The 17,923-nt window shown below is 35.9% G+C and overlaps 2 protein-coding genes across 3 annotated transcripts in view; one reads left to right on the top strand and one right to left on the bottom strand.

Moving 5' to 3' along the window:
* Window positions 1-976: 976 nt before the first annotated feature.
* LOC142518017 (NADH dehydrogenase [ubiquinone] 1 alpha subcomplex subunit 13-B-like) lies at window positions 977-8,202 on the top strand. Its single transcript, XM_075620592.1, has 3 exons — window positions 977-1,337; window positions 7,731-7,802; window positions 7,895-8,202. The coding sequence occupies exons 1-3, from the start codon at window positions 1,123-1,125 to the stop codon at window positions 8,037-8,039; spliced, it is 432 nt and encodes a 143-aa protein (XP_075476707.1). The 5' UTR covers window positions 977-1,122; the 3' UTR covers window positions 8,040-8,202.
* A 1,682-nt stretch (window positions 8,203-9,884) lies between these two features.
* The window catches only part of LOC142518132 (uncharacterized), a 51,724-nt gene continuing 43,685 nt past the window's right edge, over window positions 9,885-17,923 (bottom strand). The window contains exons 2-5 of one of the 2 annotated variants that reach the window (XM_075620826.1): window positions 13,029-13,133; window positions 12,864-12,920; window positions 10,276-10,652; window positions 9,886-10,192 (exon numbers count right to left, since the gene is read on the bottom strand). In XM_075620826.1, the coding sequence (XP_075476941.1) occupies window positions 10,323-10,652; window positions 12,864-12,920; window positions 13,029-13,133 (492 nt within the window). In that variant the 3' untranslated portion in view covers window positions 9,886-10,192; window positions 10,276-10,322. Of the gene's footprint in view, window positions 10,653-12,863; window positions 12,921-13,028; window positions 13,134-17,923 lie in introns of both variants that reach the window. The other variant, XM_075620825.1, reaches the window with a different exon arrangement.

The raw sequence follows: 17,923 nt of genomic DNA, 5'->3' as shown, positions 1-17,923 counted from the left end.
CGGTGTATGGGCATGGGTCGAGGTCTATGCTGGACCATCTTAACGACCCATGATCAGTAATGGTATATGTGTATGAGGCGAAACCCATAGTGATTCAGCCTAATGATACTTGATTGTTACAAAAAAATTGTGGTATTTAAGTCAATTGGCCCTTGCTAAAATGTAGAACTGATAATCGTAGAACCACCAACCGATGATGGGCCAAAGCCTGTGTAGACTAGATGATGATTGGGTTGTGTAATTTTGTTTTGTTTATACTAATTTCACGGGTCAATCCAAGTCCAGCACACCACAGGCCCGACCAAGCCCAATATCAGGCCATATAAAAAGAGGGCTTGTTCGACGACTTTTTCACTCAGATTAAGAATATTAATGAAAAATCAAATTTCATAAACATTTTTTATTCTTATTTAATTTATTTTAAATTTGTTGCACCAGTTAAAGAGGGTTATTAGTCAAAAAATTAGCTGAAATACAACTAAACTTAGGAACTTAGTATATAATTAGGACACCAAAAAAAGACATACAATTGATGTAATTGGGATGGATGTAATAAAACATTAAAAAACAATAATATATGCACTCAAACATTAATCTCAATGATACACATATTGGTGTTAATTGTCCCTTAAAAAAAAATTTAAAATAAATGATCAGAATTGTGAGATATTTCAGGATTTGATGTCCGCAAATGTGACATTCTTAAAAACAAAAATTGCCTTATATCCTCAATCTTCTCAAATCTATTATATATATCTTACCAATTTTATTGGTTCGAAATATACATATGTGATTCACAACATAATTATAAATTTTACCAAAGATATTAACTATTTAATTACATGATTTTTAGGAAAAAAATTAAAATTGATTACACACAAAAATATATATAAGATTAAAATTAATGTTTTATCATTAATAAATTAAATATTTGACGTAATATAAAAAATTAAAAAATAAAACCCCTGTTACCCTTACATCAGCATAAGTGGAAACTGTAGACAATTGAAGGGAGTCCATTGCAGAGAAACCCTCCCACTTCTGCTCGATTTCTGAATTACCTGACTGTACATATAATAGTTTCGAAGAGTGGGAATTCGTAGGGAAAACCGAAGCGGCAAGATGACAGAGGCGATGATTAGAAAGAAAGCTGGGATGGCGAGCGTGAAGGATATGCCTTTACTTCAGGACGGTCCACCTCCGGGAGGGTTCGCACCGGTACGATTTGCTCGGCGGATCCCCAGCAAAGGTCCTAGCGCAATGGCCATTTTCCTCGCCACTTTTGGTGCTTTCTCTTGGGGTATGTACCAGGTCGGTAAAGGCAACAAGATCCGCAGGTAAATTTTGATATTATCAAGTGATTTTTTCAGTTTGTCACGCGTGTGATTTGAGAGTTTTTGTTATTTATCACGAGCTTCTTATATAGCACAGTGTTTTGTTATTTGATTGGAGAAGCTCGCTCGCTTGCTTTGGTGATCAAATTTCACCTAGTAATAGAAAGGTGTAATTTTTTTATTGCCTTTTCGATTTGCTTTAAATATTTTTTTAAAAATCAGCAAACTATTATCTGGTAAGTGTGTTAAGTAATGAGGGGACTGAATGGTGTTTGATTTTGAATATGCGAGAAAGGCTCCAGGGACTTGGTATTATCTGTTTATCAGTTTTGTTTTTATAAAATTTTATCTTTTACTAATTATTATGTTAACTTCAAAATTCTCTGCATTTTGACTTGAATGAAAAATTTGTTTCACTTGGTATGCTATATCTTATGTGTTTGATTCATTTGTAGATCTGGGTACATGAGGGTGGGGATAGTGTTTTCTTTTGTTTGATAATGATGCTAGGCTTGACGAAATCCTGAATTTATCGAGCCTTAGTGTGGTTCACACTTCACACTCAATAAATTTCAGAGTTTGGGGAGGAAAAGGAGAACTATTAGTTGCATTTATGTCCACAGTCCATACTTGGACAACTATTTGCTTGCTCTAGTACTCTGCTAGCTATGGTGTACCAATAAGGATACGACATGATACGAATTTGAGATGCGACAATTTTCATAAAACCAGGATACAACCAGAAGGATATATTAGTGTTTGCATGCATACGTCTGTTTTTTGTGTATGTGCATATTGTGTAATACTTTAATATGAATATTAATAATTATAAATCACCATATATTTTGGGAATGACAAAAGTCGTAAAATCTAAAACTAAAAAACCAAAAGTATTGTTTCGTATCACCTAATGAACGAACCAATGGTATGCTGTCATTGAAGTGGACTGTTTTGGTGCTGTATATTGGAATCCTCAAAGAAGGGCTTGAGTAGAGGAAAAGGAAAGATGGATGTTTTTGAGCCGACTCAGTTAAGGCAATACCATATGCAACTGAATTGATGCATTCAAGAATTGGAAATAGCCGTGGAACCAATCATCAAGTTTACTGCATAACTCATTGGTTGCTGATATTTGATGATATGATTATAATTTAAGATCTCTTCTTGTAACTTATGTCATTCACCATTAGTTTCATCCTAGCTTGAGTAAGCTGGAAATTTATCTGGAGTAACTTGCTAAAACATCCTTTATTGAAGCATAGAATCCACTTCTTCAATGTCTGAAGCCCCTGGTTCATAAACATCGAAGAATTGATCATAGAGACTTTGCTCTCTACACGAGAAAACCTTCCCTCTCGTCCCTAGCCTGAGTTTAAGAGCAAAAATTTTAGCCTAATATCCCTTCCAAACCCCCATCATACTTATATTCCCTTCCCGCTCCTTTTTTATGTGCTCTCATGGATTATATTTTGTAATATTCTGTTTTTCCTTTGCCATTTGTTGCAAAAAGACAGCCATCGATACCGATTAAGAGCCACACAATCCATATGCAACGAGGCAATTTTCAAGCATTGACTGATTTCTCTGTCTTTGCATAAACCATGATCTTAATTGACATGGACATGGACTACATATTCACATAAAGATGTTGAGTTATGTAGTTTGGTGTAAAATTTGTATAAGAGAATTCTTCTTCACTATCAACTTGAACTTACATGAAACAATATGAAATATATATAAAGAAAAACCTAACTGCATATCCCTACAATATCCAATTTATCTACTCTAAGTTTAAAGTTTAAAATTTAAACTTAAAACTAATATCCTAATTATCTTGTCAAAGATCTTCAACACTTCCGCTCAACCTTGGCGGTATATGTCTGTCATGCCAAGCTCGGTCTTCAATTCTTCAAAGTGCGGTCGATGGAGTGCTTTTGTCAAAATATCTGCCAGCTGCACGTGTGAGGGAACATAGTGGAGATCAACTATTCTCTTCTCAACCTTGTCACTTATGAAGTGTCTGTCGATTCCCACATGCTTGGTTCGGTCATGGTGAACATGATTCTTAGCAATCTTTTAGGCCGCTTGGTTGTCACACATCATCTCAATTGGATGACTATTTCCTATCTTCAATTCATTGAGCTGTATCTTAAGCCACATGCCTTCTCAAATTCCATTGGACAAAGCTCTAAATTCTGCTTCTGCGCTGCTTCGGGCCACAACATGTTTCTTACTTGTCTATGTCACTGTAGACTCGTAACATTTCTTTGCAGGCTTTCTAAAGAGCAGCCTTTTCCAGATGTTCCCTTCAAGTATCTCAGCACTTGGTATACAACCTCCATGTGTTCTTCAGTAGGTTTAGTCATGAACTGACTGACAAGACTCACGATGTATCCAATGTCAGGTCGAGTGTGTAATAGGTAGATCAGTTTTCCATCCAATCGTTGTTATCTTCTTTTGTCAACAAGTACTTGATCCTGATTCATCCCCATTTTCACATTTGGATCCATTGGAGTGTCAACTGGTTTGCACCTTATAATTGCAGTCTCTCTCAGGAGATCTAGAACATAATTTCTTTGCAAGAGTGAAAACCTATGAGATGATTTAGCCACTTCCATCCCCAAAAAATATGTAAGATTTCCCAGATCTTTCATTCCAAACTCCCTTGAGAGGACACCTTTTATGCAAGCCATTTCTGGTTCATTATCTCCTTTGAGAACAATGTCATCAACGTGGACAATGAGAGCATTGGTCATTCCCTCGATGTGCTTAACAAATAACGTGTGATATGCTTGACACTGTAAATACCTCTCTTTAGTCAACATATTTGTTTACCGATGAAACCAGGCTCGAGGTGACTGTTTAAGACCATATAAAGACTTTTTCAGCTTGCACACTTTGTGTTTCACTGCTTCTGTGACAAACCCTGAGGGAATATTCAAGTATACCTCTTCCTTTAGTTCCCCATTAAGCAGTGCATTTTTAAAAACCAGTTGGAATAGAGGCCGGTCAAGATTGACGACAATTGATAGGAGTACCCTGACGGTGTTGAGTCTTGCTACATGAGCAAAGATCTCTTGATAATCAATTCCATAAGACTGAGTGTATCCCTTCGCAAGAAGTCATGCTTTTTATCGTTCAATGCTTCCATCAGCCTAATACTTCACTGTGAAAATCCATTTGCTCCCAACAGTTCGTTCCCCGAGGAAAGTTTTGTAATCTATCATTTGTTGTTCTTTTCTAGTGCTTTGACCTCATCAAAGACGGCAACCTTCCAATTAGGATCCTTGAGTGCATCCTCGATTGAACCTGAAACTTATATTTGATCTAAAATGGACACAAAAACACGATATTCAGGAGATAATGATTTAAATGAGACAATGTTACATATCGGGTGTTGAGTACATGTCTTAGTTCCCTTTCTTAAAGTGACATGTCTATCATCAATGTCACAATTATCAATTATGGGAGAATTATTGTCAAGTTCAGCAGTACCTTGGTTTTTTTCATGGGGAACTGGCCTCGTAGAAGAGTCTTGGAGTGGTTAATTTGGTGCTGTTTTTTGTTGTCTTTCCATTTGAATGACCTTCCTTCTTAAATAAACCTTGAGTGGTGTGTTTGGGGAAGTTGATAGGTGGTTAGGTTCTGGATTGACATTGATTGGGTCGACAAATAAATTGGGATCCCAATTTAGAGATTCATTGTTGTTACCCTCCCCTGAATGGAGAAAGTGAGGTACAAAGGTTCGTTTTCGAATAAGGTGACATCAAGAGAGTGATAAAACTTTTTGGTGATCGCTGAATAACATTTGTAGCCTTTCTGGTTGGGCGAGTACTTTAAAAAGATGCAATTGATGGCTCGCGGGTCGAGTTTCCCATGATATTGGGAATGAATATAGACGAAGGCAGAACACCCAACGATTTTGAGGGGAACAGAGTTTGGGAGATGTGTTTTGAGGAAAATGTTCAAGAAGAACCTCGACAGGGGTTTTGTAGTTGAGGACATGAGAAGACATACATTAATTAGGTAAGTGGCACTAAGTGCAACATCACCCCAAGAATGGCGAGGAACTCTGTATGTGAACAGAAGAGAGCGGTTAACTTTGAGAAGGTAAATTGTTTCAGACTTGTTTTTCATGAGGAAAACCTACGATACGCGAGTATGATCATTCACAAACAAAAGGTACCAACGAGTCGTGTCACATTTTTTATTTTTGATGGAACCCAGGTGTCATTGTGGATGAGTGAGAAGGGCGTTTGTGGTTTGAAAGTGTTACATGTGTGTTTGGAAACTTGACAAAAATCACACTAAAGTAAACACGATTTATTATTACTTGATACGAATGGAAACAACTTTGCTGTGTACAAAGAGTTCGGATGACCTAGTCTATAGTGCCATAAAAGAATATCACTTTCTTTATTGGAATTGAAACCATAACAGGAAATTGGAAAAGACGGTCTTGGAATACTCAGTGGGCCAGTCTTGAAGTGAGCTCCGTTCGGAAGAGAAACAAGCCAGCACTGCCAATCGTCTTCCCCTTTCCGGAAAAAGACTATAATCAACAGAGAATTCAGTAGTGCAGCGGAGGTCGGCATTAATCTTGTTAACATACAGTAAATTAACAGTAAGATCAAGGACGAAGAGCACAGAGTAAGCAAATATCACGGGAAAGTTGTACAGAACCAACACCCAAGATCTTTGAACTAGAACCATTAGCAATTTGTACAGAACGAGAGCTCCCACACGGCTTGTAAGAGCTAAAAATTGAAAGACTACCCGTCATATGATCAAAGGCGCCCGAGTCAACAATCCATGCAGAAGACAAATCCCGATTCGAGGAAAATGCAAGGGGAAAATCACCTTAGTGTGCTGCATTACCCGCACTCAGAAGTGTCGTGGATGGTGCAGAATTTTGAGCAGAAATCTGGCCAAACAGACGATGAAGGGCATAAGCTGTTGTTGGGTGAAAGGTTGCTGCGAGACAGGAGAAGCAACATCGACAGTAGCGGAATTAGCACGACGGTCCCTATATGGTTTCCAATCTGCTGGTTTGCCATGAATGCACCAACACGTGTCCAAGGTATGGCTTGGTTTCTTGCACTTGTCACACCATAGGCGACCACTCCGCACGTGCTGACTGTTTGTGGATGCAGAATGCGTCGAATGGCGCGCACCACCATCGGGACTAGAGGGAAAAAATGGTCGAGTGGGCGCCAGGGCTGAAGCATCACTGGTAGGGGACAGGAAGAGCCCAACATCAACTTTCCTCATGGCGGTCCTCGGAGAAAGCTGCACGGAGTCTTGACAGCGGTTTAGTGGCCAAGACGTGGCCATGAACTTCATCGAGAGATGGATCAAGTCTGAGAAGGAACTTGATTACTTGTTTGGTTTCCACAATCTCCCTGAATTTTGTTTCATCCGTTGCACATTTCCAGTCGTGTGATTCGAACAAATCCAGAGTTTGGTGAGGCAGTGAAATAAGTTGTGACCGTGTCCTCACCCTGGCATATGTCATGAAGGCAGCCTTCCATGCTGAATAATTCAGAAGTGTTGTCACAGGCAGAGTATGTATCCCGGACTGCATCCCATATTTCTTTGGTAAAAGAATAGAAGAGGAAATTTTCTCCAATATCTGGGACCATGGAATTGATAAGCCAAGACATGAGCATGCTATTCTCGGCGTTGCAGGATTTGAATTTTCCATCAATAGTGGCCGGTTGTTTGGAGGAGCCAGATATGAGATCTTCCTTTTCCTTGCCGCATATAAACATCATGACGGACTGTGGCACGTAATGGATTGAAGCAGAGAGAGATCGGGAGTGGTTGGATGCGGCGGAGCCAGTGGTTGTTTATCAGAATCCGACGATGAAGCCATATGGCCGTATTTTGTCATGGCGGCGGCTAGGGTTTATTTTGGAACAACTAATACCATGTAGTTTTGTGTGAAATCTGTGTAAGGAAGAGATTTCTCCTTCATTATTAAGAACTTGAACATACATGAAATAATATGAAATATATATAAAGAAAAACCCAAGTGCATATCCCTACAATATCCAATTTATCTGCTCTAAGTTTAAAGTTTAAACTTAAAACAAATATCCTAATTATCTTATCTAAGATCTTCAATAAGTTATAAATTCTTGAAAACCTGTGTCAACAATGAAATATGTTATCAATATCCAGTTCTCTGGCTTATTTGCAGCCATTGGTATGTGATTATTAGGAAGTTGCTACTGCCACTGTATTATTAAGAGAACAGTATGGTCTTGTTTCTGTATCTCCTTCTTGGTTACACTAATCCTTATATTCTAGTATTTTTAGGTGGTTATAATGGAAATATGTCTAATTAATTAGTTTCCATGATATGAAATAGAGCTGAAAGGTTTCTCCATACAGGGAATTGAAAGAAGAAAAATATGCGGCGCGAAGGGCTATACTGCCAATACTTCAAGCTGAAGAAGATGAAAGGTGATCCTTGCGTTTCTTCATACCAGCCTCGAATATGATTTTACTTTTTGTGTGCTGGTCTGACTGTCACTTCTTGTTTTTTTTTTTTCCAGATTCGTCAATGAATGGAAGAAGTATCTTGAGGAAGAGGCTAGAATAATGAAAGATGTACCAGGTTGGAAAGTGGGTGAAAGTGTCTACAACTCTGGAAAATGGATACCTCCTGCAACAGGCGAGCTCCGCCCTGATATTTGGTGAATTTGGCGCTCTTTTATCTCTGTTCTTTCAATGGAATCCATTAAAAACGCTGTTTCTTAACTGAAAGCTGCGCAAATGTCCTCAGGCTTGCTTTCTTTCTAAAATAAATATGTTGAAAAATCTGTTGTCTTTTATGGGTAATCAATTTGGAGCCTTGATGGCATCGATTTTTTCGTTTGATTGCAGTTTCCGGATATGAAAACTATCAATTATATATACCATTGGATATGTTATTTGACAAAATAATTAAATATCCTGGTTAACATATGCATGACAATGGTTTTATTCTTCAGGTATCGATAAACTTAGCCATTGCTGTTAGCAATGCAAGAGAAAAATAGACCTGATAAGCCTACATAGTTATATATCCAATGCCTGACACTTTTGTAGATTTATGCTTGATTTAATATTCATGGATCCAAATACAACTCTTTAATTTATCCATGTTCGACAAGGGCTGGAATTGTTCTTGAATCCATTGTTTATATGTACATGGTATTTCAATCCGTATACCCAATAGCTATAAGCATATCGAAATGTGATTCATGTTGGCATGAGAAAGTTTTTGTTCTTCTCCTTTGTTGAGATGGTGTGCTTCTCCTCTCGGCACTTTAAAGATTAATGTCGATGCAACAGTTGTTTCGAGCAACAAAAATGATCAAGTTGTTACCTTGTTTGCTCGAGCAACCACCCCTTTTATAGTTCATCTTGCGGAATTAGAGAAGGCCTTTTTGTGGCTTCGAGTTTTGGCTGGACTCATCTTATCATTGAAACAGATGCCAGCAATGCAGTGAAGTCCATTCTTAATCTATCTCCTTTTGCGGTTGAAGCACCTATCATTTCTGAGATTCATCAAATTTCTTCTCTCGCTACCAACTGTTTATGTCCTTGCTTCTTTTGGGTTTTTCGAAAGGTTCCCTTGTGATTTTTGAGAGTAGTGTTGTAAAAAAATGACATCCCTGATTGATTCTTTATATAAAATTTATTATTTCCTAAATTTTTTATTTATTACATAATTAAAATCGAACTTGTGTATCAAATGAAAGATCTCATAAAAGCTTGTCTGATTTGAAAAAAATTCAAAGGGACGATTTTACATATTTTTATTTATGAGACGATGAAAATAATTTTTTTAAATAAGTTGGATCAGATCGAAAATTTGTCTTACGAAATTGTTCTGTAAAACAATCTCACATTTTTCCTGTTTTACAATTGTTTTATTTTTACAAGAACTTAATATTTATCCTCCTCAAATTTGAATTTATTAAACATATATTTTCAAACACGTAGATTGATAATATGATAAATTTGTTTTAAATCCTCACACTCTCGGTTGAAACGGTACAAAATATTAAAAATATAATACTAATATATGATATATGTGTATTAATTGTTTCACATATGATATTAATAGATGCTTTTTGAGTTCCCAAACATGTTTAGCAAATATTGATATTAATAAAATTATCACAATTTTATACTCAAAATCTTTCTTTTGTATCAAATCTAAAACAGCTAACACTTAAATATAATATATTATTACTATACTTTCAATATTCTGTATCGGTTTTAATCTGAAAGACAAATGTGTTATCAATATCGATATTTGTTATACATATTTAGATACTCAAAAATAATATATTAGTACTATACATGAAATAATTAATACTCAAATATCATATATCAATATCATATTTTTAATACTTTGTAATTCAAACCTAATTTTTTGATTGAAAGCAAGTTTTTGTTTGATTTCCGAAGCAATAGTTTATAATATCATATGATAATTTTAATTAAAAGTAAATAAATATAGAAACATATTATATTATGTTGAACGCCGACTCATCTCAACCAATAAGATCAAGGAGACAATCTTTCCACTTGTTACTTACTCATCCGATACTCACAGCACGCCACGTATCCTACGATACACGAGATGGACACTCTGAGCCCGACACGTGTCAGTATGTTTGAAACATCACAAAAGCAGCTTTCTTTATTTAATTTCTAAGGGTTCTCTTTCGTCCGAATCTCTGTCAAAACTTCCGTAATCACAGAAATCCAAAAAAACCTCCCACAAACATAATCCTTTAATTTCTTGAAGTAAAAAAGATTTTCATACGACCATCCAGAGTTACGCACGTGAACGAATCCTGGTGAAAAGAAACCCGATTCAAATTCAAGAATGTCAGCATCCCACACATGCACACACAAGCATACATACATAACATACGACGAGTACACAAAGGGTGAAACTGTGCATAGTAGCGATGGGAGATTTGTTCAGAAGTAGGGAGATGGAGGGTCAGTGCCATCTTCTCTATCAGCATCAGGTACGCTAGTGTAGCAGCATAGATGGTTGGAGAGTTCCCAGCTCCCGTCTTCTTTTCTCCGCACAGACAGCTGAGGCCATCTGTTTATTCTCACGTAGTGTTCCCTTATCGTCCCATCCTCCAGCAAGCCAGTGACAACGGTGTAGCAAGATTCATGGCCTCCCCACACCCCGTCGTCCGAATCGGCAGTAATGCTTCCATCCTGGTGGAAGTACCGACGCATCGGAGTTCCAGAGCCTTGCCAGTAGGGATCCATGTTTCGCCAGTACACGGGAGCTGCCTGCAGAAGATGATGGATGACGGTCAGATAACTGCGCCATGTAAGGATTCAACTTAGTAAATGCAAATGATGGTTCTTAATTTTTCTTTTTTCTTGAAGGGCGTGCGCCTTTGCTTGGAGTGTGCACATATTTAATCGGTTGATAAGACTAGTTAGTAATTATGTTTCTGTAGCTGTAAGTATTTTCAAGATGTGATGTCGAAAGTAAGTAATAAGAGGGTTTTCGAATTTGTAGGTTCGGCCGTGAGATTTGATACGGACGCAAGATAAAGATTAACTAGTTAAAGGGCTAAAGCTTGAACGGGATAATGCCTTCCAAACAGTATAAGTTCCCGTATATATGCCTAATGCTTTCCCCGGTCAGTGTTAGTTCCTGTATATCGGGTTGGGGATTGAATGAACTTTCCTGCATCTCAAATAAATTTCTATGCTATTCACCATGTTTATCCTCGAGAGTTTCATGAGCAGCACACATTTCGACAGGATCGAAGAACCAATGTGAAAGTGCCCAAATTCATTGAACAAATTATTAATCCGGCCAATACGAACATACAACTTACTTGTTCTAGCCAATGTTGCATTCTCATGAACACGATAAGGAAAATATGTTACTGGATTATTTGAAACTTTGATTCAGAACTAAGACAGGAATGGCTAACATGAGATTAATAGATGCACTAGAGCAGTGAGATTAAGGCCAATATAATGTCCTAAAGCAACATCATAGTTGGAGCTTTAACTATGATGTCCTAAAGAATGTGTGTGCAGACCTATTAGAGGTTTCATGTAATTTCTTCAGTAACCCTTTTTTAGGCTGGGCTTAAGAAGAAATTATACTCCTGAAGTACCTGAGGAAAATCTGTAGTCAAATAAGTGCCTGCCCTACTAGGATTTCTCTCATGCAAAATTCCTTTTTGTGATTTTCACGTTGATTTTGCACTTTCTTGAATTATTCACTCTCTCATGTGATCGGTATTAAGGGGTAACTAATCTAATTCAGAATAACAATTGGGGAAAATTGCACCGGGTTGGAAATAGCTGGGCGGTGCATGACAATATAAATGCTAATGTTGCCAGTCAGGAAACAAATCATGCCAAGATCACAATAACGAGAAACTGTTAAAAGTGCCTCGTTAATAATCTGCCCATTATTCGGTTTCGGAAATACCGACGCTAATGCAGAATGGAAATACTGGATCCGGAAAAACTTGTCTTTACCAAAGATACATGCAAAATAATTTTCAGTTGCAATAAACAATGGGAATGGGATGAGATGCAGCAAACCGATGAACTGATATTAACCTCGTGAAGTGATAAACAATGGATATATACTTTCTGTATAAGCTTCAATATACATCATTTCTTGATTGAAGCACATCATGACACAACGTACTCAGGGAACACACCTGATTTTCAACGATGTCGATTTTACTACTGAGTGAAGATATAGTATATCAGCCACTGATCTGATCTTATTCTCTTGCATCATATTGAGGTTAACTGCAAGACATAACTTCCTTCTCTAGGAAGTGAGGGGACTTTAAAGACTGGGATTAAACCCTTAAACCATAAGGTGTCTTGATTCGTTTCTGACTTTCCTGGAGTCCACAATTAGACTAGGTAGTTTATTTGAACATTGAACAGGTTATATAAGTTGTTCTTACAATACAATTTTTCCGTTCAAGCTGATTCCTACGCTGTGATATTGTCTTTTGCATTTCACTCTTTTTGACAAATAACTGACCGAAAGATCTCTTCATCGGGTGGAGGGGTTCTTTTTCTTTGACATCAGTTAGTTAGGGTATATAGTCTGCCAAAAAATTGAATCGGTTTATAGTTTTGATTTTTGAAACACTAGACTAGGATGATGAAAGGCAATTGGCTGACAAGAGCCAGAGTTCGTCTACAGGATGAGACAGGGAACCAAATTTGTCTTATCTAGAGCCAGAATTTGTCCAAAGAGGCAGGCATATATAGATCAGAAAGTACTCTACTTCAGTTTAATCCTGTTATCAATCAGTTTATAAAATCCAGCCAAAACAAAGCATAACAAATCCTTAATTCTTCACACCATAGAGGCTCTCAGCTGTAAAAACAAATGGATACAAATAAATGTCACCATGTTTAAAGCCTTAAGAATATGTACTAGATTTTCCTTAAAAACCACAAAGTATACATGGACCAATGGTGGAAATACAATGGATCGCATACCTCAGTAAAATGAAATACCCATACATGACTGCACAGATCATTCCGAGTTATTCTGGTCTGCCATCAGTAACTTTAATTAGAAAAAAGCAGTATGGATAGATCATATGCTTTGACGTATTACGTCACATATATATATTTGAGTGATTTCATATCTGCGTCACTCACTCGTTTATAATCCATGGAAGACAGTGAGTAGGCTGCCAACTTTGAAAGTCCTCCAACTTTTGTTATGCGAGGAATGTGTGCCTTCCCCATCCATAACTCCTCACACTGAAAACAAAGCCGGAAAATTGCAATTCATATCACATAAATTAATTTGGTTGATAGATAATTTTTACAGAGCAGCCAGTTAGAACTTCATCTAATTAAGACTATACATGTCATACTGGTAACCAGATGACATCATAAATCAACTTGAAGTAGCAACTCACAAGACCAATGTGTCACAAATCTAAGAAGTTCAAAAAAGCAAACTTTAGGATGGCAATTATTGGCAAAAGGATGACCTAAATTTAATACATAACTTTTAATGTAATTCTTCTAAAAAAAAGGATGGATTAAATTTAATAAATGTACTGTTATATTATGATGTAATTCTCAAGCACCATCATTTCACATTTTTTGATGTAACAACTTGCCTCAACTTCTGCCACCATAAACCCCCCTCCCAAACAGAAAACCAAAGGAAATGGATAACACATATATGGAAGCATATATATGATAAGATATATACATGCCTTTGCCATATCAACATTATATGCCAGAGGAAATGAAAACTTATAACTCCAAGAGCTGACGTATCTTAAGAGGGAGGAAAAAAGAGAACTAGCAGAACCTTGAAGACAAAGCTCAACCGTGTAGACCCTAAACAGTAACACTGTAGCTCTTAGTTCTTCAGTAGTAATCTTTACTTTTATAAAAAAAAAGGGCCTAGGAGGAGATCTGCAGTAAAGTTGGTCTAAAACTCTACCGCTCGATCTCATATGACTTCTCATTGGACAAAGGATGCGTTTACCAAGTGAAAATCTCTACTTTTGAAACGATCCAAACCTGTTTACAATTTTCAAATTGTTGCGATCTACCAACTATATATTTCAAGAGAACATAACAATCAGTTACATGAAGTAGTCCTCCACTGAATATGAAGTCGGACAAGGTTTTGGATTAATATGTAGGACTATAGTGCGGCACTCGTTGTGAAATTACGCCATATGTTATACAATTCTTCTTTCAATATTTAATTTGTTGCAAGTTTTCATGTTACATTTTAGGTAATTTACTAAGAGTGGTAAGTTCTTTTATGAACTCTTTCATGCAGATGGCCCTTGCACCAAATATCTGTGGGAATCCAACATTCTTACATTTTTGGTCATGTGATAGTAATTTCCAAGGCCGTTGTCTCTTTAGCTCAATTCTAATACCCCTAGTAGTTGACATGAGTGGTCGGTCCTAATTCCTAAGGAAGGTGATTTAACCCACCTATTAACTTGTCCAAACTCATTTCGACAATTCCGAGATACATTAAAATAAGCACCCGGAATTTCAACAAGGATTTGACCATAAATGATTAAACATGCTCATAGTGCCAAAATAAATCAACCACTTTACGACAAATCATCGGCCCCAAGTCCCAAGGAAGCTCATCAAACTCATCTTTTCCACAACCCAAATCTAAGATAAAATTAGTATCTTCCTGGTTAATGACAAATGATTGGCCCAAATGCTCATTGAATTCATTGTTCTCTCTGCAATCCATGTGATACATTCAAATAAGTAGGGGGTGATTGGAGTATGACAACTAAAACACACTTATACTTGCAAAAACAAATTCACATCTCACCATTTTAGGTTCAAGGATGGGAATGACTCTCAAGGAAGCTCATCCGACCAATCGATATATTAGGTCAAACTCTAATATCGAGTTTTGTGAGAGTATAAAAAATCATTTCTCATTTGATATCAAGAGAATCTAGATTCAAGTATAGTGATGAAAACACTTTCATACTTGCAAAGACAAATTCAAATTTGACTATTTTAGGTCCTAAGATAGACTTAATACCGAAGGAAGCTAATCCAACCAACTGATAAATTAGTCCGAACTATTATCTGGAGTCTACCAACATTAAAATAATCACTTCTCATTTGATATGGAGATACAATCTAAATTTATAATGCAACATAGAATAATTCTGCATATTAATGAGCATGTATATATATACATATATATTGCAAAGACAAATTCAAATTTGACTATTTTAGGTCCTAAGATAGACTTAATACCGAAGGAAGCTAATCCAACCAACTGATAAATTAGTCCGAACTATTATCTGGAGTCTACAAACATTAAAATAATCACTTTTCATTTGATATGGAGATGCAATCTAAATTTATAATGCAACATAAATAATTTTGCATATTAATGAGCATACATATATATATATATATATATATATATATATGATTTCTTTGTTTTATGGAGCATAAACCTTAGACAAGCACAATTACCTATTTGTTGGTAAATTACACTAGCCTTCAGAGAAATAAGTTTCATGGTTGGTAGCTTTATCCCATTCTATATTGGAAACAATTAGTTCTGTATAAACATCCAAGATAAGAGATCTAGCAACATGTTCTTATCATTCATGCAGTGCTTGAAACGAGCTGACTCATCAATGAATTCCCAGCCAGTCATCCTTAAGATAGACACAGTAGGCTAGGGGAGTAAGTTTAACCAAGAGCTAAGTACCCACGATGGTATCGGCAAAACTTAATGTATTTATTTCTGTATGAGGAAGAGACTAAAACCCAACAACACAAACCTTTGATTTCATTCTGTGTTTACTTTCTTCTTGGACAGCCTAAATGGTGGTATTTCCTTCAGGCATTGGATTAACTTGAAAGTTTAATTTCATTACATGCATTAAAATCAGTTTCTCTACAGGTTTCAAATATCCAAAAAATTCAAGAAAAAAAGCATTAGATCACTCATATTAACTCCAAATTATAGTTTCATTACATGTGTTGAACACCAAACCCAGTCTCTCAAGGACTTGAATACCCCATAATTTACAAGGAAAAATGTGTCAGAATTCCTCAAATTATGTCAATTTATTAAAAAAAATCTGCAGTTTGGATTATTTTCATTAAAACAATTTCCAACCATATTTATCAACTTTTCTGTAAATGGTTAAATTCACGATCTTATCACTCTTTTCTGCTTACAAATAGCTCAGATCATATTTGATAGAGGAAAACATTTACACGAGATAGACAGAAATTCAGTCTCTCAGAGAATTGAATGCACCAAAATTTGCAAGAAAAAATTTGTCACCAGTCCTCAAATTATTTGAATCCTCAATTTGGATGGTTTTTAGAACAACTCTTTCGCAATGCTTATCAACAACTTTTCCATATAAATTTCAATTCATAATCATACTGCTCTCTCGTTCAAAAATAACTCAGAATATTTTTGACAAAGGAAAGCAGTTACACAGGATAAAACAAAAATTCAGACAATGATGAATTCAATGGTTCATGAACTCCAATAATCATTAAAGAAATGTAAATTCATCACCAATGACTCAGTGTTGCATGGATTCCATTAAAATTATCCTAAACTTTTATATCTTAAATATCACTAAATAAACATGAAATCTCCAATTCTAAAAAATACAAATGAAGTCTAATCATCAACCATTTGGGTTGCATACTCTGTAGGATTATTTGATGGTAAAAAACATTTTTATATCTGGGTCCTATTTGAATAAACGGAGGAAGCAAAGTTGCAATTGTAAAAGAGTAGGTTAGCTGCATGGTGAAATAGATGATGAAGGTTAAACGCCAACAAGACAGATATGAGAGGTTCGATTACGAATGCATTTCTCTACTTCAGTACTTCTGTATATTTGTCAATTTATATGCCTCTACTGGTTGTGATGGTACATTGACATCAAAGACTAGAAGTACAACACATTAGGATAAAGATCATTCATGAATAATAGTGAAGTTAACCTATTTCTGGTACTGATAAGCTGTTAGACAAATTTCCAGGGTATGGTGTAATATTTATCAACACCAAGGTTAAAGTTGTTACAAGAATTGATGTTAAAAAATGGGACAAATAGTGAAGCAATTATAAGAGTTGTTGCAAGGTTCTTAATATTTTATTCCTGATTCTAGTATTTAGTATTTTGGAACTTATTTGTTCAAATTTAAGGGGGGTGTTCCACTTTATTCTACAATATAACATAATATTATCATTTTAATTAATAAGAGAGCTATTTTCTAAAAAGCAAAAGAGTAGGTTAGCTGCATGGTGAAATAGATGATGAGGGTTAAACGCCAGCAAGACAGATATGAGATGTTCGATCACGAATGCATTTCTCTACTTCTGTATATTTGTCAATTTATATGCCTCTACTGATTGTGATGGTGTAGGAGGCCACAACCATTGATATCAAAGACTAGAAGTACAACACATTAGGACATGAATAATAGTGAAGTTAACCTATTTCTGGTACTGATAAAGCTGTTAGACAATTTCCAGGGTATGGTGTAACATTTATCAAGCTCAAGGTTAAAGTTGCTACAGGAATTGATGTTAAAAAATGGGACAAATAGTGAAGCAATTATAAGAGTTGTTGCAAGGTTCTTAATATTTTATTCTTGATTCTAGTATTTAGTATTTTGGAACTTATTTGTTCAAATTTAAGGGGGGGAATTCCACTTTATTCTACAATATAACATAATATCATTTTAATTAATAAGAGAGCTATTTTCTAAAAAGCCAAGCTATTTTATAAATTTTAAAGCAACACGAATGCGCTAATTGATGTATTTTATGGTAGTAACATGCATTTGGAAATACAACAGAAGTAAATTTCCAATCGTTCTACTTTTGCAAAACTAGATCAACATTTTGTGAAGGCAACATATATGATCGGTATTGTTTCAGTTTCAATAATTGTTTTCTTGTAGGTGACATCATTCTTCAACAGAATACACCTATGTTATTGTTGCATGAAATGCAGAATAGAATAATAGAGAACAGAACCAATGAA

The sequence above is a fragment of the Primulina tabacum genome, chromosome 11 (assembly GCF_025594145.1).
Source record: "Primulina tabacum isolate GXHZ01 chromosome 11, ASM2559414v2, whole genome shotgun sequence".
NCBI classification, from domain to species: domain Eukaryota; kingdom Viridiplantae; phylum Streptophyta; class Magnoliopsida; order Lamiales; family Gesneriaceae; genus Primulina; species Primulina tabacum.
This window is presented reverse-complemented; position numbering and strand designations above follow the sequence as displayed.